The sequence below is a fragment of the Stylophora pistillata genome, chromosome 10 (assembly GCF_964205215.1).
Source record: "Stylophora pistillata chromosome 10, jaStyPist1.2, whole genome shotgun sequence".
Classification (NCBI taxonomy): Eukaryota; Metazoa; Cnidaria; class Anthozoa; order Scleractinia; family Pocilloporidae; genus Stylophora; species Stylophora pistillata.
This window is the reverse complement of record NC_142528.1, coordinates 8,802,065-8,821,643: the sequence shown is the minus strand read 5'-3', so window position 1 is coordinate 8,821,643 and position 19,579 is coordinate 8,802,065. Positions and strand designations below refer to the sequence as shown.

Sequence of the window (19,579 nt, the reverse complement as noted above, 5' to 3'; positions counted from 1 at the left end):
CCCTCTCTCGCGTTCTTGCTCATCGAGTCATTGCCCTGGACAATGGTCTAAGGAAACATGGCAAACTTGTATAAAGACTTCACTTACAAAATCTCATTTTCACCCGTTTGACTCGTAGCCTGTACCGTATTCAAATGTCTTTCTTTTACAAGATAAGTGAATTTTAATTGTAATAAATGAATTTGGATAAAAATTGAAAGAAGGAAAGGGATACGCCCTCGGAGGAGGCTAATCTTTAATCCTTTTGTCTTGGTCGAAATCTCAAACTCGTCGCATAAATTTTTGTATGACTGTATCAATGTAATCTTTGAACTTGATAATACGCGGGTGCAAGCTGATAGCGTAGTCGAGAGAGTACCGTTGCTTTTTTTGCTCTGAAGAACTGTTATTTGTGTTCGTGTGTGCAGCTGACATAAGACTAAGTGACTTTAGAACATAGCTAGCAGGGCCGCGCAATCAAGTTCAATATACGGAAGCGTGCTCAAAATCGCGATAGTGCACGCTGATAGCGTTAGCAAATCGCTTCGCTAGAAATTTTTTTTTCGCGCGAGTGGCCATTGTTAGCGCGGGGAAAAAGAATATATTTCGCGACAATAATGGATACAAACAGAGACTCGGCCTACTAGTCCGAAAACGAAGACAATTTTTCGACCTTTTCCCTTGGGCTAGAGTTCTTAAATGAGGCAGAAAAAGAGAAAAACAAAGGAAAAGGAGACTCGGCATCAGCGCCGTCACGATTCGCTTCAGCTGATATTGTTGTCCGTTTTTCGCGTCGGATTTGATGCACAATTCCACCGGTTATGTTCTAAAACAATTGGTTCATGCTTTCAGCTGTGCACTGTCGAGTTATGGAGCACGTGGGAAATTTGGAGAGAACTCAGGAAGCTTGAGTTGCCCTCGGCTATTACCTCGGGCAACTCTTACGCTTCTTTCGTGCTCTCCAACTCGATAGTGCACGCTAAAGCATGAACCAATTATTAATTGACATCTGACGATCGGAAGATAAAAAAAAAACTCAATATGATGAACAAAACCCACTGTTTCGAGTTCTGCACAAGAATTTAAGCTTACTGCATTTTCCAAATCAACTGCTCCAGTCAGATGTATTAAATAGATGTAGCAAATTTGCTGACCCATCGGTGTTTTTTTTTTGTTGTTGTTTGTTTCTTAACATATCTCAACTTTATTACGCTACAAATAGGTGGGTGAAGAGAAGGTCAGTTTGGATTATTATTTTTCTTTAAGTCCTAGCTTTTATCCTCATCGCTTCACACGCATTACACTGTAAGAAACCCATGAGGCCTTGTTTTGATAGATTGAACGCCACACCTCTTACAGACGCACCCTGCCGAACAGGCATTTGAGAAGATGTAAAACCCGCTGCCGAATGAAGGATGTCCGTAATTTTGGCCTCTTGAAGATCATAAGGTCAAGATGGTAATCGGCCTATAAAAAACACGTTCAAGGATTATGTTTAAGCCTTCCGTTTGAAGTGGCCAGCAGTTTAATGTTACATTCAAGAAGGCGGTCTATTCGTGGACTGTATCTAACTGTGATAATCTTGCAGCTGGCAAGATCAGAATACATTAAGATATGTACGACCAAGCGATTTACCATGTTGATAAAGTATTTTATCTGACCAAAACAAGACTTTTAGGGGAACTCCATTTAGGTACTCCACACGTACTCCATGGAGTAGGGCTGCGCGTTTTGTCATCTTCCCCCATTGGATGGCATACTATTTTATAAATCCAAATTCTTAGTATCCTGTATCCTGTTAACGCCTGTGCCAATGACACCACAGGGCATACGGAAGATGAAGGATTGGGCGTAAACATTTGTTGCAGCAGTGCGCGAGCTCTCTGTCAGACAGGAAATGATGGTAGGAGCTAGAACTTACTTCATGTCGTACCTGTATCAGAGAGAAATTCGGCCGGTCGAGCCGGTAAACCTCGAACGCTCTGACTTTGAAGAACATCAAGAAAACAGCGGGAAACAAGACGAATAGGGGAAGATGGAATATTTAGTGGAGTTGTTGTGGGGGTTTTTTTCACTCGCTTGGCGAATTAACAAGAGGTACCACGACTCTATACTTTTCTTCTTTTATTCTCTTCTCTTCTATTGTTGCTACTACCTTCTACTACCACAGCTATTTCTCTTCTTCTTCTAACTTCAGCGAGGAGTGCCCTCTCATTTAATGTAAAAGTCACAGACATGTTTGGGTTAGCTGACCGTGGGAATTTCCAAAACAGGATATTCAGTGTGGGTAAAACTCAAGGTCAGTTTTACCAACCCAAACATGACCACCTAGCAAACTAGTTATCCTCAACCATAACAAGCGATTAAAAATGTCTAGCACGGTAGGAAGGAAATCCGCGAACTGAGGCAAGTTCAAGCACACACTAAAAATAAGTCATCAAAACTATCAATTCATCAAAATAACAACCTAGACGCAAAAAGGCGAGACTTAATAAAACAAAAGGCAAACCTAAAAAAATACTCAAAATATCAATCCTTGAAAATGCTCTACAACAGAGTACAATTCCCCGAGTGATGACGATGACAATACATCTTTGGAACGACAGGCTGATTTTTACCTCGCTCTGAAGAGGTTTCGCTTTGGGCGAAGCATGCGCTTCAACAGCAGAATTGTGTTCAGTTAATTTTTCTCTCCGTTGTTATGGATCTTTGAGATTGCCGTGACCTTTAATGTTTTAGGTACTTGTTGAAATTGTTATTTGTTTCTTTGATACTGATCTGCCTGTACCTATAAGAGTATAAGTTTGTCCATGATCGAGCTTTAATGAAAAGAAGTCGTTACTGTGACTTGCATACGTTATTCGTGCCAAACTTAGAAAGCTTTTAAATTAAACGATATCATCATTTTGGTGAAAAGAGATAAACTTATGCCTTTCGGTGACCATAGACTTCGACAGATCAATGCTGCTCAAGAAAATCATCACCAAATAGAAAAGCCCTTCTAAGTTTAGGAAAAGGGCTTAGACTATATTGAATGATTGGGATCGGGATTGACTCGTATAAACCGTCGGGATTACGCAATTGAGAGACAATTTTGGTCAGGATTGCGGGATTGAAGATTAACCCTATTGGGCAGCCTCTGTAACGGGAATCAGAAGCTTCTCGACTGTGCCATACCTTGATTTAGGGATACCATTCCTTCTTGTGATATCTTATAGAGCTTAGACTTAAAACATTTGCGGATGTCTTTTTAGGGGGGGGGGGGACTCAGGTTTAACTACAGTCATGTTAAAACGCAGACTGCAGACTGCAGCCGACTGCTGACTGTGCATACCGTCGGTGCAGACAGAGGAATTTTTTTGTCACTTACTAATTCACCCTTCGATACGGTACATCCATGATTATATATATACATATATTTACTCACCATCAACTTTGATGACAATTCTAATTTAGAGGAGCATCCATGAAGTGTATAAGTCAATGTTTCATCTTTATGGCAATGTCCTCTCAGAAAAACAGCGTGTGGGTGTATGGGCACGATCTTATTTCCGAGTAAAAGTCGATTTTAGCTTGCAGCACTTAAGTTACTGTAAAGTTCTTTGGGTCGTGTTGTGGAGATCCTGGTAATTATTTGCTTCGTACACGCAGCCCATTTCTTCCCTCTAAATAAGAGTCACTGGTTTCCATCATAAGTAAAGAAATAAAGAATTAACAAAAGTAAATGACACAACCAAAATTCATCTCAACACAGAAGGAAAAGATGAAAAACAGAGTTAAAAAAAGTAAAAACTGATAAAAAATATATACAAAAGTCTTACAACCAATAACATCACGGCAAAACAAACCAATTATTTTACTCGAACTGGACTAAGAACGTTCTACTGAAAACAACTATTCACTTGACTCTGATGATGACTTCCCCACAGGTTGTCGAAACGTCGGTCACTACCACCGACAACAGTCCTTCTCAGGACTACACTCACCCGGACGATCACACGACACTTTTCGGGTTCAAACTTCCCCCGGGTTCAAACTTCCCCCGGGTTCAAACTTCTCCCGGGTTCAAACTTTCCCCGGGTTCAAACCATTTACTGCATGAATAAATAGCATGTTAATTTTAATATGATTACTGCAAGGAGTGTTGGTTCAGAAAATTTATTACATGTCATCACTGTTTTCTGTGGCCGGTAAATAAGTCAGTCACTAAAATCTAATTTAAATTCCGACTGCTATGCGTACACTGTATTCATTGTTCTCCAGAAGTAAAAGCAGCTGCCTTTTTTACCAGCTACTTGATCAAACAGCCACTATTTGAATAGGACAAAAGAGTTGTACACCTATCCTCATCTGAAATTGATTTTAACCTTTGTTTCACATTAGTATATGCCCAAAAAGATTGTTTAACACCAAATGACAACAATTGATAATAGGGAAAATGTCGCTTAATATGTAATTTCTGACGTTTAAGTGACATGGAACGAATTAGTCATAAATTGATATTCAGATTGCACGTTGAAGAAGTACGCGTAGCATTATGGAAGTTTCGGATTAAGCGTTTCACGGGAAAATTAAGTCATTCTAGGTCAGTCAGTCTCATGTTTAACCACTTTTTTTTGTCTTTTTTTTTGTTTTTAATTTTCGTATTGATATAATGTTTGTTTTCCGAATCCCTGTAAAATATCAATGCTTTCACCGATTTTCTTTTTTCTTTTTTCTTTGTTTGTTTTTGTTCTGGTGATGAGCAGTGTAACCAGACTAGTTTACCAAATGATAATAATAATTATTAAAAACTGGATCATTGGATAATGTAATTCACTACTTTTTATTGGCTTAGCCATTATGGTATATGAGTCAATATACCATAATCTACAAATATGGTAAGCGTACGCGTCAGCTTAAAATCAAAAGGGAGCTAAAAAATCCGGTTTCTTCTTACAAAATAATTATTTCTTGGGGGCGTTTTTAATAAAACAATTATTCCACTCGCACTTGTTGGATATGAGATGATTATAGCCAACTCGGCGCTACGCGCCTCGTTGGCTATCTATCATCTCATATCCAACGCGCGCTCGTGGAATAATTGTTAAATACTAGATATTCGGGGAAATGTCGCTAGCGGTCAGCGGTCAGTGGTCTCCTCAATCTTACGTGATCTGTGGGGTGACCAGGGTCCTTTTGTTTTTATTGTGACGTACGTTGTATCTCGCGCTGGCATTTTAGAGCTGCTGATTTTTGTGGATCTGTTATGTTAGCGAATCTTTGCGGGTTCTGGCTTTTAATTGCAAGACATGTCTAGCTCTTGAAGCACCTGTAATAGCCAAGATGCTGTCTTTTTCGCGGCCATTGCAACAGATAGTTCGTCCGCATCGGAGATTTCATCGCATCCTGCTATCAAGCTCTTCGCAACCCATAGCTGGTTCCACGCAGAACGCATCAACCGCTGTGGCAGTTAACCTACCTCTTCACCCTGGCAAGTGCGTAGGGCCTACTCCAGTGCTAGCTGTCCTGGGCATCGAGTTAGATTCCCTCGCTCAGGTGGCACGTCTCCCTGAAGAAAAGGTGCAGGCCTTGAAGGAGCTGATTCATTCGTGGCTGCCTAGGAAATAGTGCTCCAGGCGCGAACTGAATCTCTCATTGGCACCATCATTCGGCTGAAGTGTCCGCTAAAGTAGTATGGTCAGGCAGGACATATCTCCGCCATATGATATGACCTCTTAAGTTGTTTTCCTAAGAAGGATCAACCCATTTGGTTAAACAGAGAATTTCACCTCGACCTGCAATGGTGGAATCATCTCTTAGCTCAGTGGCATGCGTCAGTTTTTGGTTGTAGCCAGGACCGTCTCCTGCGGTTGACTTAGAAGTTGCATCTGATGCTGCTGGTTCCCTTGGGCCTACTTCAAGGCCTTCTGGTTCACTGGCTCTTGGGCTGTTTCTCAACAGCAGCAATCCATTGCTTAAAAGGAACTATTTCCAGTGGTGGAGGCAGCACATGTCTGGGGCTGCAGTGGTGCAAAAAGCACGTCTTGTTTTGCTCAGGCAATGAGGGATGATTTAAATGCTGAAGTCGATGACCTGAAAGATTCCATCCCTCATGCAACTCCTCCATTATGTGTTACTCTCCGTGGCACACTATAGCTTCTTCTTTTCAGCCCAACACATACCAGGTGTTCAAAATCAAATCCGTCAGTGATGTTCTTTCTCATTTCCACTGGCAGGAATCTTGACAGTGGCCCCTGGTGCTCAGCCAACCCTAACACCAGTTACTCCCCCAGCTTTTGTTGAAATTGATCAGTTTTCTCTGGAACAGCAGTGTCACGCCTTCCTTACGCATGGCCTAGCTCCATCCACTTACAAGACTTATGCAACCACTCAAATGAAGGTTCTTCACATTTTGTCTTCAACTGGGCCAGTTTCATCCCTCTGGGTCACCTTGTCCCACTGATGAATAGACTCTGAGTCTGTTCATAGTTAATAGATGGTCTGTTTGCAACTTTTCTGGCAAGATCAATAAAATTTTTGTCATACTGTTTGCAATTCAAAAGTATTCCTGAACAGGGGGGCAGGATTCAGGAAAGACCACGTGGAGGTAGAAACAACGTGCGCGTGTTCGAGGGCCTGCTCGTACACAATCAAGCGAGAAGAGAGCGCGTGTACAAAACCAGACCCCACCTCTTCCTCTCGGCCGGGGAGATGAGAGATTGCTTAGAGGAAATCATAAACGAAAACTGTTTACCTTACACTTGCTCGGATAAACGGTGAACCGAGGAGACGCCTACCACTATGGTGATAGGCATCCATCAGCTCTGCTATGCACCAGGACACGCGACGAGAGAAGGTTGGAAAGGCCAGGTTCTTAGTCCCTAGGTTTTAAAACACACACTTACCAGGTACAGCCCATGAACCTGACGCCGGCCGAGAGGAAGAGGTGGGTTCTGGCTTTGTGCACGCGCTCTCCTCTCGCTTGGTTGTGTGCGGGCAGGCCTTCGTCCACGTGCACGTTGTTTCTACCTCCACGTGGTCTTTCCCGAATCCTGCTCCCTCTGATGTAGCACACCACTATGCCTCTTGCCGTTAATCTGTTCACTCCAGCGTGTCCGCAACCACAAGATAATCTTCCTCCTCGTCCTCAAATCCTCTAAATCTCACGATTCTCTCTGTGTGTTCGAGTGATATTCGGTTTCTTCGTGGCATTTTGCCTGCAGTCAGAAAACCTTTACGAGGCGAATGAGTTGGACGAAATTTACTGAATGTAAGTTCTGGCAAAATCGGTGTTCGAATGAAATTCGCTACTTGCATATTGAACATAAAAAACACTGATTTGTTTGTACAAGGGCATTAATGATTGTCTTATTAACACTAATGCCGTTCAGGAATGCTTTTGAATTGCAAACAGTTTGACAAAAATTTTAATGAATGTGGAACTGCCGCTGGCCATCCTGACGGTTGTAACGCGATACCTCGTGCTCGCTTTTACCCCGCAAGTAGTGTCAAGAACAATACGTCGAAGGAACAATATGTTGAAGGGAGAATTGGAATTGTTATGTTGTGTTTACGCCCAAGGATAATTAAACTCGTGTTTTACTTGGTCTTACCAGAATGGCTTATAATGCACTATATTGTTTCTGTATCGTCTCTATTGACTTTCAAGGTGGTGTAAATGACTTGAAAGTTAGCGCAAATGAAAGTGTATTTTTCTCTTTTGTTTGACAAATGATGCATAAGAAAGCCCAAAATTGTTATTGAAGCTGATTAAAATGCAAAAATCGCCATGGAATCTGATTTACGCGCAAATGATCGTTTTTTTGTCGTTAATGAGTGCATTTGTACGCAGTTGTTCGCCTTTTCACGCAAATGAATGCGTACTTTCTCATAATGAACAGCAAAAGGTGTAGTAGACCATTCAACTATCAAGGTCTATTTGTCTGATTTTTGCATGCTTCATGTTGAGCAGGGGTTTTCAGATCCTCTCCAGAACTGTCTACGCTTGCAACAGGTCGTTTGCGTTCGCGGCAGGCTCACACTGAAAGATGTCAAGCATTTTCGGAACGAGTCGGTCCATAAACTTTACGAGAGATCAATTTACGACCGAACCGCTTTACGAGTGAACGTTTCATCGCAAAAGATGCTATACCAAATGAGCTATCTATTGAAAATCATGGTACATCAAACCAGTTATCTCATGTGAGGCTACGTAGACGTGATCGTGAACCCAGCAGAGTACCAAAACACCACATAAAGAAGAAAATAAATTACCTCTGAATTTAAAAATTCAAGAGACTGATCCAGTGGTTTCATTTCGATTCAGTACGTGACGTTTTACGCGTGCTAACCGACGAAAAGAGCTCCATTCGGCTGCCGAATTTCTTTGTGAACGAGAGACTTCTGTCTCCCGGTTAGCTCAATCGGTTAGACGCTGGACTGTTGAGCGGGAGGTGGAGGGTTCGAGCCCCGGCCGGACCAACACCCATCGTCTTAAAATAACGCTGGAGAATGTGCTACCTTTCTATAATATCGAGAAATGGATAGACATTTTAGTATTCTCGGATAAGGACGAATAAACCATAAGTCCCGTCTCCTGCATCTATTAATTAGATAATTTGATTGGGGAGGGGACGCTAACCCTTTTCCCGCCCCACCCCCTGCTAAGGGAAGAGGCCCTGGGAACGAGGTTGATGTTTAAACACGGTTCCATAGTCAAGAATGATAAATAGAACACTGCTTTCGGTGAACAATGTGCTGTAAGGTTTATTCAAGAAAAATGAAACAGCTAAAGAGTTTTACTAAGAAGTAATTCGACAGGCTAGGATTGAATTCGGAGTGCTACTTCAATACGCTAGATATGTGTAAATCATGATATTTCGTTTGAGCTGTATGAAACTTAGAATAAGAAAGATGTGTTTGCCAATGTGTCGATGGCCAGCGATCGACTTTCTTTCGCTTCACTTGACTTAAGATCGACAAAAGTTATTCGTTGACTCTTCCCGGTCATGTGACCAATGACCAAGGAAGAGAAGAGTGACCCTGGGAACGAGGCTGTGATTACACAGGTTTGTACCGTTGCACTTATGTCCTCTTGTTGTAGATATGTCCTCTGACGTAATACAAGGGGGTCGGGATAAGTAGAAAATTTGACACGTATGAGCAACTTCCAAAACATGCTGTTCGCATGTTTCCTTGAAGTTCTATCGCTCCTTCGTTAACGCCGTGTGATCGCATCGTTCTTCTAATCTAAACGTCCTAAACGTGGAAGAGCAGCTGCTACGTAAATAACAAAGCGACTTTTGACCGAAGGATGCGTTATTGTTCACGCTTTATTTGCAGTCGTGCTTTATTTACAGACGTCATTGTTCGACTTGCGGCTTTAATGACAACATTTTACGCATATCACAATTGTTTATTTTCTTTAATAGTTGAAGATCGTAGATTATGGTTCGTCGGCATAAACTTATATTTTTTTGACGCTTCGCTGATCTGCCGGAGGTGAGATCGGCTGAGAGGTCAAAGTTGTGATAATTTGTCTGCGTTACGAAGTCTTCCTTCAATCACAGAAGTTTAGCCTAAGTTCTGTCTCTAAATTTCATTTCGGTCCGGTTCCGCTGATTTAAGCTACTCTTTTTTTAGTACTGTTTCTAAATTATTGTCGGATTTGTTGCACTTTTGGGTGGATTTGTCATAATTTACCCCGTTTACGACAAATTCACATAATGATCAAATCGAAAATCGGGTAAAGATGGCTATGGCAAGTCATTAGGATATATTCCACCTTAAGGACCTTAAGGATGAATTTCACAGAATTTACCCTGTTTTTCTAGAATTCGCTGATCAAATGGAAAAACCAGGTAAAGCGGATGGCATATGGAAACTTAGCGTGTTAGCCACTTGCGGATGAATTCGTAGAATTTATCCCGTTTTTCTAGAATTCATAAAAAAATGGAAAATCGGGTTAAAGATTGGCTAGCTATGGCAACTTGAGATCCATCCTCGGAGACCCAGGGGCTGTGAGTCGTTTAACTTGAAATCGAACGGCACAGCCCCTGGGTCTCCGAGGATGCTTGAGATCTAATTAATTCGGAGAATGAACGCTTAGAAATCACTCCGTTTTTTGTCAAATTCACTGAAAAAAAAAATTGGAAATTAGGGATAAAGATAGCATGTGGGAACTTCGGGTATTATTCACCTATAACATGAAGGCTCAGAATTTACCCCTTTTTTCTCGAATTCGATCGCTGATCAAATGGAAAATCGGGATAAAGATGGCATATGGGAACTTGGCGTGTTAGCCACTTGCGGATGAATTCGCAGAATTAATCCCGTTTCTCCTGAATTCATTGAAAAAAGAAATGGAAAATCGGGTTGAAGACTGGATATAGCAACGTGGGATCTATTTCATCGGGGAGGATGGATTCTTAGATTTTACCCCGTTTTCCTAGAATTTGTTGAAAAAAAATTTGAAAATCGGGGTAAAGATATCGTATGGGAACTTCGGGTATTATCCACTTGTGGCATGAATGCTCAGAATTTACCTCGTTTTTCTGAAATTCACTGATCAAATGGAAAGTTGGGGTGACGATGGCATATGGGAACCTAGGGTACTAGCCACTTGTGGGCCGAATTCTCAAAATTCATCCCGTTTTTCTAGAATTCATTGAAAGAAAAAATGGAAAATCGGGTTAATAATTGGCTATGGCAACTTGGGATCTATTTAATTCGGAGGATAAACTCTTAGACTTCACACCGTTTTTGTCAAATCCACTGCAAAAAAAAAAACCTGGAAATTCGGGGTAAAGATAGCATATGGGAACCTCGGGTATTATTCACTTGTAACATGAAGGCTCCGGAATTCACCCCGTTTTTCTCGAGCGCTGGACTGTTGTGCGGGAGGTCGAGGGTTCGAGCCCCGGCCGGACCAACACTCAGGGTCTTAAAAATAATTGAGAAGAATTTGCTACCTTTCTATAACATCAAGAAATGGTTAGATATTCTAGTCTTCTCGGATAGGGACGAATAAATGGAGGTCCCGTCTCCTGCAGGGTTGGGGTAGGAGACGTTAATTTCCCACACACGAGATTACTGTGTGATGGATGTCCTCCCCTGGGGTGGGATGGGTGGGATATAGGGCGCACTTAATAAGGAGCCTCGCTCTGTTGTGCGACCCTCACCACACTCTGGTGAAAGTGAATAAATCATAAATCAAATCAAATCAAATGGGAAATCGGGGTAAAGATGGCATATGGGAAGTATGGAAAATCGGGTTAGGGATTGGCTATGGCAACTTGGGATCTATTAATTCGGGGAATGAAGTCTTAGATTTTACCCCGTTTTTTGTCAAATTCACTGAAAAAAAAGATGGAAATTCGGGCATATGGGAACCTCGGGTATTATTCACTTGTAACATGAAGGCTCAGAATTTACCCCATTTTTCTCGAATTCGCTGATCAAATGGGAAATCGGGGTAAAGATCATCATATGGGAACTTAGCGTGTTAGCCACTTGTGGATGAATTCGCAGAATTAATCCCGTTTCTCCAAAATTCATTGAAAAAAAATGGAAAATCGGGGTGAAGACCGGATATAGCAACTTGGGATCTATTTCATTTGGAGAATGGATTCTTAGATTTTACTCAGAATTTACCTCGTTTTTCTAAACAAAGTGACCCCAGGAGGTAGACGGATCCGAATCTTGGTCCTTGGGAAATAGCTAAGCTGTACATTCCTGATTTGGGTCCAGGCTCATTATAAATGGTGCGGACGACATGGATATTACTGGTATCCTGAACCTCATGTACTGGTGCAAACAATTAACCATTCCATAGCCTCTAATCGACGACGTTCGAAAAGCATGTAATACTAAGTGGGCTCGCGTGCCGAAGCTAGAAATAACAGATGAAGACAAACAGACTGTCTTTGAAGCTATTGAAAAACTTCTCGGAGATTCTCAATTGGCCCATGACCCTGCCGCTTTAAAGGCCTGACAGGAAATATTTCAATTGGAATAAGTGTCCGACTTACATACATTTGAAGCCCCAGTATAGAAATGCGACGGAGAGAGATGATGGTTCAAACATTACGAACGGACTGAAAAATCTAAAAGTGGACTCAGAACTCAATGAGGAATTTCGAAGGCAGTTGGGAGAAAATCTTCGTAACATAAAATCTATGATCTCTATTCAAGGAAAGCCTTCTTTTTTTTAACATCGTAGACAGCAATTAATGAACTGTAAACAATATTTTCAGCTTTTCGTAGGATTTTACACTTGTAAAAGAGTTTTAATTTCTAATCTGGTTTCGACGCCTAATAAAATTGTAGTGGCTAGGCATGGATGAGTGCTTCAGTTTCTTTTTCGTCGCCCTGCATATTGGTGGGCTCCAAAAGTACAATAGAGCGGACAGGAAAGGAGCCATGTGTCCTTAAACATTACTTAAGTCGGGGTCGTTCTCATCCTTTTCCTGGAAAACATCACCACCTGATTGTACGCAAATTTTATGTTTCGTATAACGGTTTATTAAGACTTTTACTTTTCTTAGCATTTGGTGCGCAGCCGCATAACTGATAAATATAGACCCCACTTGCGCCAGCGAGTTATCCTCGACATACCACTCTACATCTACCACGCATTTCACTCTGGTTTTCCTTCATCACGCACAAATCTTTCGCCTTTTACTAAAGATTTCCGTGGGGGAGAACATTAGGTTGAGTTTCTAATCAATTTTTGAGTCGCTCTGCCTTGAAGCGGGGCTCCATAAATGAAGTAGAAGAGATGTAAAAGGTAATTGAGATTTAATAAGCCAGTAAATCCTCTCTGGGGGCGCTTACGGAAATTAAAATCTGCGCCAAGCTCATTCACATGTGAAATTTGCTAGAAAAATAAGAAAGTAGAATCGAAGGAAAATCAAATAAGTAGAATTTGGGGCCAATGATACCTACATTGTTTCCTATTAGAATGAACACACCTTTATCAGTTATCTAAAATGAACAATGATTATCCGACCTCTGAGAAGTGAAGATAGGGGTGATTGTTTCATTACTTTTTTAGCTTTACCCCTCATTTTCTTCTTAAATGGCTTGCTTCTTCTTTGTAATGGAAGAAAGCCTTCTTCTTTTAAAGCATTTCAGCCAGCGGGAGCGCTTTGAGGATTCGGTACCTCTGATCTGATACCAAACGGCGTTCCGACAGTCGACGCTAAAGTCTATATTAGGGAAACTTCGAATTCTATCCATGCGGACTTCGCGCAAAGTGGTTTAACGCGAAAGTTAAAAGAATGTGAGAAACCACGCTAGCGAGTGATCTCTCGCCTTAAGGTTTTTTTTTTTGTTTTTCAGTTAGTGACCACCAGCAGTTGAAGGACTGGTAAACCCTCTCTGACGCTAATGGGATCTAAGATCTGTGACGAGCTCAGATTGCAGAGACAAAACACTAAGTCGATTGTTGTGCAATATGGCCTTTAGTCAGGAATGAGAGAGCAAGAGTTCCTTTACTAACGTGGTTTCAATTCCAATTTCAATTTCCAATTGTCTTAAAACCGATTACTTTGGTCGGTGCCGTTCCCATCGTTTTCCTGAAAGACGTTATCTATTCCAGACACGGCCTATGCTTCTACGCAAGTTCTGTTTCCTATAACACCAAAGCTTTCACATGCCTCAGAATTTAGTGCGCAGGCGCGAAAATGATATTTATAAACCCCACTTGTGTCAGCGAGTCATTTTCGACATACCGCTGTTGCATACCAAATACCCTTTACTATGGTTTTCCTCCACCATACATAAATCTTTCGCCTTTTACTAAAGATTTCCGTGGAGGAGAACAGTTAAATGAATCTGTAGACCAATTTCTCGTCTCCCCGCCTGAGGTGAAGTGGATAAATTGTTTGACGTTACTTTTCTATTCACTAACCGTTGGAAGAACGGTGAACTCTCTTTTACAGCGCTTGGGGGAGCTAAAATCTGCACTGAGCGAGATCAGTCAAATGCGAGATTCGTTAAGACGAAAAAAGCAGAGTCGATTGTTGTGCAAGATGGCCTTTAGCCAGGAATGAGAAACCAATTTCTCGAAGGCGAAAGCTCCTTCAGTAATGTGATTTTTTTGCATCCTCCGGATTTTCACGTTCGAACAGCACGCTCGAAGTCCCTAAAAAAAAGACGTGGCAGAAAGGCTTGCCTAAGATCGATCTTTCCACCAAATACCAGCACGCATGCTCTGCGTGTACTCAAAATACAGGATATAAGTTCCTCTAAAATAGATTTTGCGTCAACTGCCGACACGCCGTTTGGTAGGAGATCGTGGTGCCAAGTCTGCTAAGCGCTCCCGAGCGCACTGAACTGTCATAAAAGATTTGTGCGTGAAAAGGAGAACCAGAACTAATGGGTAAGAAGATGGACCAGAGGCATATCAAAGATGACTCGATGACGCATGGGTAATTGATGAGCTGTAAACAATATTTTCAGCTTTTTGTACGATTTAACACTTGTAAAAGAGTTTTAATTTCTAATCTGGTTTCGACGCTTCAATAAAGCTTTAGTGCCCAGGCTTAACGCTTCAACTCCGGCGTGATGTCAAGAGGTGACGGCACAAACGCGTTACCAAGCAACCAGTCATAAACAAATCGAAACTTTTTTTCGCACCAAGAGCTCGGTTCTTACTGAAGCAAAGTGAAAGAGAATGAATTTTTCGTGTTTATCAAATATTTCGAGTGAAGATATCAGTTGCAAAATGAACAAAAACATCTCAGGTCAGCAAGAGTCCGTGAAGAAATCCAGCTCTGCGAGAATAGTTGATGAAGAGGTCAATGTCACTAATCGTTCCGCTGAGAGTTATCATGAGCCTCTGGAGGCCTCTCATGGGGCAAGGATCATGGCTAATGAGGTGGGTGTTTCCCAATCATTACGGCTGTTTGTTTTTCGCTTAAATTAAACGTTTGGTGCAATTAAGTCAGAACTTGTTATAGGAAGGGGTACGAAGAAAAATCTTAAGTAATTTTTTCGTCGGACGCGTAAGTTGACTTTATTCGATATATGAGCTAAGAAAATAGTTCGTAATTGATTCAATTTGAATCAAATTTGAGTTTCCTCCCAACGCCCAAACTAAGCTCAAACTTAAGTCCGTTCAACATTGGAGAAACTTTAAAAGCAAAAGGAAATTTTTTGGATCAAAGATGCTCAGGTGAGTTTGGAAAGGTTCCTTCGTGAAGAGATGTCGGAAAAAGTGCGCGCGACTAAAATCATTAGATTATGACGTCACTCTGTGACATTCCACTATCTATCCGCCGTAAGTTGACGCATTGTGTTCTCAGTTTCTTTGTTTACTTAATTCTAAAATTGATGTGCTTACATAATTGATTTCAGTATGTGAGAGAAGAGGAACAACTAACGCAGAAGATCAACTACCTTGAAACAGAGATTAACGGTTAGTTTTGTGTAATGACGCATGCAAGATTAGACAAGCGCGTGCGGACTGAGAGGCCATTTAATTAAAGGATGCCAAGACTCAACTCTGTGTCCCTGACAACGAGTCTTTTACCCCCACCCACCACCTCTCCTCCCCCCAATCCCCTCTCTCGTTCCGTCATGAGCAGTTCAGTTAGTGTTATGTTTTCCTGATCTGACTCATCGTTCTAAACTTAAAATTAACCCATCCTTTATTTCGAGTATTTGTAATATTCATATTTTTAACAGCTAGGAAGAAGGAGATCGACTTTCTTAAGGAAACTCTCTGGGGGAGAGACAAAGAAATTGCTGATCTAAAGAAAAAACTGTCACAACTGCAGCAAAAGGGACGGAGAAATAATTTTGATATTGTCAAGTACATGGCGACAACGGACGAAAAGCTACAGAAGGCGAGGATGAACATTGACGAGCTAGAGGGCGGCATTATTTTCAGTGTAATAAAGAATGAAATAAAAACAGAAGAATCTCAGACTGAACCACAAATATTTCATGGTGAGTAGCGATGGCGTCTACTTAACCGAGTGTTGACCACGCGGTTTGTACGACTGCCTTGTCTTCATGAACTCCAGGGATGCGTAAGGGAATAGAGATGGGGAGAGATTGAGGGTCTGCACCACCTTTCCCTGAAAATGAATCGGTGCTTTTAAAGACCAGAAAGATGAAAAAAAGCGGTTAAGATTGCGGTTCACGCCATGGGCGAAATCGTAACTTACGGGTCTGATTTAAAATACGTCCCCCATTTCACAAAAAATTCAACTTAAAAATATAATATTCCATCCTCAAGACGAGAAGAGGGACTTGAAACTGAAAACTTTTGAATGTTGATAACGTTTGAGAACGTGTTCTTCCATGCACTATGATTTTCATTTCTTTAGTTTTTTTTTTGGTTTTTATTTTCAATTAGGCAAAGACTATTTTGACCTTCAACCGTCATGGTTTGACACTCTATCAAACAAATTTGGATGCCTCAAAGTTGATAACTCTCCAGTAACAGCACGAGATCTTGAAGCCATGAAGAATGTTAAATCAAATTTAAAGCTCTCCACTGAAGCAGCTAAAGGTAAGAGGACTATTGTCTACAGCGAAAGCAATGTAAGCTAATACGTGACAAAACAGTTGGACACTTGGAATCGATATAGCTTTTTCCGTGCACTGTTTGATTTTTATTTATCTTTTTTCTTCCAACCAGGCAAAGATTACTTTGACCCTCAGCCGTCATGGTTTGACACTCTATCAAAAAATGGTGGATGTCTTAAAGTTAAAAACTTTCCAGTAACAGCAAAAGATCTTGAAGCTATGAAGAGTTTTAAATCAAAATCAAACCCCTCAAAAGGTATGAAAAAGGAAACTTGTAAAATATAATATAACCCCTCCCCCCCTCCCCCGCAAGGCAATGTGAACGTTATTTACCTAGACACTAGTCAATCTGTAATTAAATCCGTGGGTAGGCAATTAAGATTTATAACACAAATTTTTCTTGAATTTTCTAGGGAGCGCATATTCTTTCCATCGCCCAGCACCTCCTGTTCTGGCGAGCATCGTTCCAGGTGGATCTCAAATGACTTTTGCTTATCAGGTTATCAACCAGCACTACATTCCTCAAACTGGTAGGTTGCTGAAATCAAATTTTACAAACTGTAAAATGCCTGTTATAAGCTCCCTTGGGTCAAATATGGTAAGTGGTTTGGGTAGGAATATATTTGGAGGAGCTCACACTTGGGGATTCTCATTCTTGGAGGGCGGGGGAATTCATATCTTAGGGGCATGACCTATGTGGTACTGAGAACTCTCTTGGCAACTCGCACAGAAACAAGCTGATTTAAGTTACACAATTTCATTTTGTCTCAATTTTTCGTTTTCTTCCACAGAACAAGGATTGTTGAGCAGAACTTTTAACAGATGGTTCGGATCATATTTCTGAAGTAAGAGCTATACGATTTTTTAAGTAAATTGAAGGCAATAAGTCCGTCAATATTTAACATTGTACTGAGTGATGTTATTAATTAATTTTAAATTAACTTTTAAAAGATCGAGATATTAATTCTGATTCTCTTTTCATTCCACAGATCATCTTCAATACAGGCAACTCAAGCTTGCCTCTTTCTAATTCTTTACAATTTCAAAGCAGGGCGTTGTTTGTTGTTTTAAACTTGTTATATTTAATCGCCTTTTGAAAAATCTTGGGAGCACCTTGATCAAAAAGCCAATTCTAAATGAACACTGATTCCACTCTTGATAACATCGGTTATGAGCGAGTTTGTAAATATTTAAATAGCATTGTCATATTTGTAAATTAACTGATGAATGTTAACCATATTTGTCAAATTTGTTAATATTTTTATTCAAATAAAGTAACATTAAATAAGAAATGAGGTATACTTTTGAAGACACAATCAGTTGAAAAAGTAATGAAAAAGCAACGTCTGATTAGTGTCCTCTATAATGTACTAAACATTATTACTAAATAATTGATTTGGTAAACACCTCTGCAAGGTTACACGAGTGTCGTTGCATTTTTTATTTAATCTTTCCAAACGTTTGTAGATAATTTAGCATATGCATATATGACAGTCCTGATGATGACGGTGTGAACCGAGTGTAATTGCCGCTGACCTGACTTGTTTGCATTCGAAATAATTTGAATATGTCAACAAAGTTGAAATGGTAAAGTGGCCACCGTTGTTTGTTTGCATTCGGCCAACTCGTTCTCAAATTCAAAAACCAGAGTAATCACAGCGGCCAAGTGATAACAAGTCTAACAAAGGGCACCATCATTATCAGCCACTCAAAGCAAAGACATGCGAACGGCCAAAACTGCAGAAGAACGCACGTGACAAAGTCGTGTTTAGTTGTAGCTTTGCATCTCATTGGCAGAGAGGGTGGCGCGAGTTTTCTGGACTAATCAACGAAACCAACGCAGTCCTAAATTATTTTTTCCCATCTTCCTCTCGATTACTTTTCTTTTCATCGTTTTATCTAATCTCTTCTTTTTTTTCTCGTGGTTTTCCGCTTTGTTCCGAGAAAAGTTTGAAAGTCTACAACTTTTGGAGTGTCCTCCTAACATTCAAAGCCTTAACTACGTCGGTAAACAGACAGAAAGTGTGGCCTATTGATTTTTTGAAGTACCAGTAAACTTCCATTTTCTATGGGTTTTGAATAATTGGGGAGCTCTTAATATCTCAGTTATTTAAAGTAATTTAAATCTCACGCTCCTTCCAAGTTGCACTGGATACATTGGAAATTTAAACCATTTTCATACGACTGCAATCGGGATAGATCCCGCCAAAAACGGTACTTTGTGGAAATGCGTATTCATTTGTAATCAGTAAACATTTTAAAAAACGGAACTCATTGATAAAACACCCGACATAGTGGAAGATTTTGAAGGGGGTAATACAATTTTCCGGGAAAACAGAATGGGGGATCAGTCGTCACAAACAAAATGTTAAGGGGGGATAAAGAAAATTGATTGGCAATTGAACTGGCTGTGAAAAATAAAGAGATCCCATACTGAACTCTAATGCAGCGTAAGTCTACATCAAAAGAAGAAATCTACACTTTGTTCCCTTTGGTCATTTGAAACATAGTTAATAGAGGGTCCCCTCTATTAACTATGTTTGAAATGACCTTTTCAAGCAAGTGACAAAGGCGAAATATCAAACTTGGAAGGAACGTATATCGGGGGTCGCGATGACATGAAACCTGTTGACTTCAAAAGACCAAGGAAAGGTTTCTACAGTTTATTTGAGGCTCCGTCTTGGTAGTTGGCATGTGAAATGACCATCTCAAGCATGTTACAGGCGAAATGACCCCGGGAAGGAACGCAAGCCGCCACCATTCCCCACCACACCCACCGCATAAAAACATGCAAAGAGTAATGTCATTTTGAACCAATCTGAAATGAAATTACCGCATTTACTCGAATAAGCACCGCATTTGAGACAAAAAATTGTTAAGCACTGCCTTCCAATAATATGTTAGGATATATTCTAATTGCTGGATAAATTGTCAGAATTTATTGCCTTTTTTCGAGAATTTCCACATTCAGTGAAAAATGCATGGAAAAAGGGGTTAATATTGGATATGTCAAGTTTGGATGTATTGCACATGCAGAGTACGAGCTGTGAAATTGTTTTGATTTTCGAATGCACTCAAA

The 19,579-nt window shown here is 40.7% G+C and overlaps 1 protein-coding gene and 2 non-coding genes across 3 annotated transcripts; all 3 read left to right on the top strand.

Moving 5' to 3' along the window:
* Positions 1 to 12,598: 12,598 nt before the first annotated feature.
* On the top strand, positions 12,599 to 12,718 carry LOC148721703 (U5 spliceosomal RNA). Its single transcript, XR_015992871.1, has one exon. It is a non-coding gene; the product is annotated as a U5 spliceosomal RNA (small nuclear RNA).
* A 999-nt stretch (positions 12,719 to 13,717) lies between these two features.
* Positions 13,718 to 13,834, top strand: LOC148721702 (U5 spliceosomal RNA). Its single transcript, XR_015992873.1, has one exon. It is a non-coding gene; the product is annotated as a U5 spliceosomal RNA (small nuclear RNA).
* A 296-nt stretch (positions 13,835 to 14,130) lies between these two features.
* Positions 14,131 to 19,121, top strand: LOC148721701 (uncharacterized). The gene is made up of 7 exons (XM_088736859.1): positions 14,131 to 14,842; positions 15,322 to 15,382; positions 16,328 to 16,483; positions 16,613 to 16,756; positions 16,914 to 17,030; positions 17,292 to 17,345; positions 17,490 to 19,121. Exons 1-6 carry the CDS (start codon positions 14,639 to 14,641, stop codon positions 17,342 to 17,344), a joined length of 735 nt encoding a protein of 244 aa, XP_088592985.1. The 5' UTR covers positions 14,131 to 14,638; the 3' UTR covers position 17,345; positions 17,490 to 19,121.
* Positions 19,122 to 19,579: the final 458 nt, after the last annotated feature.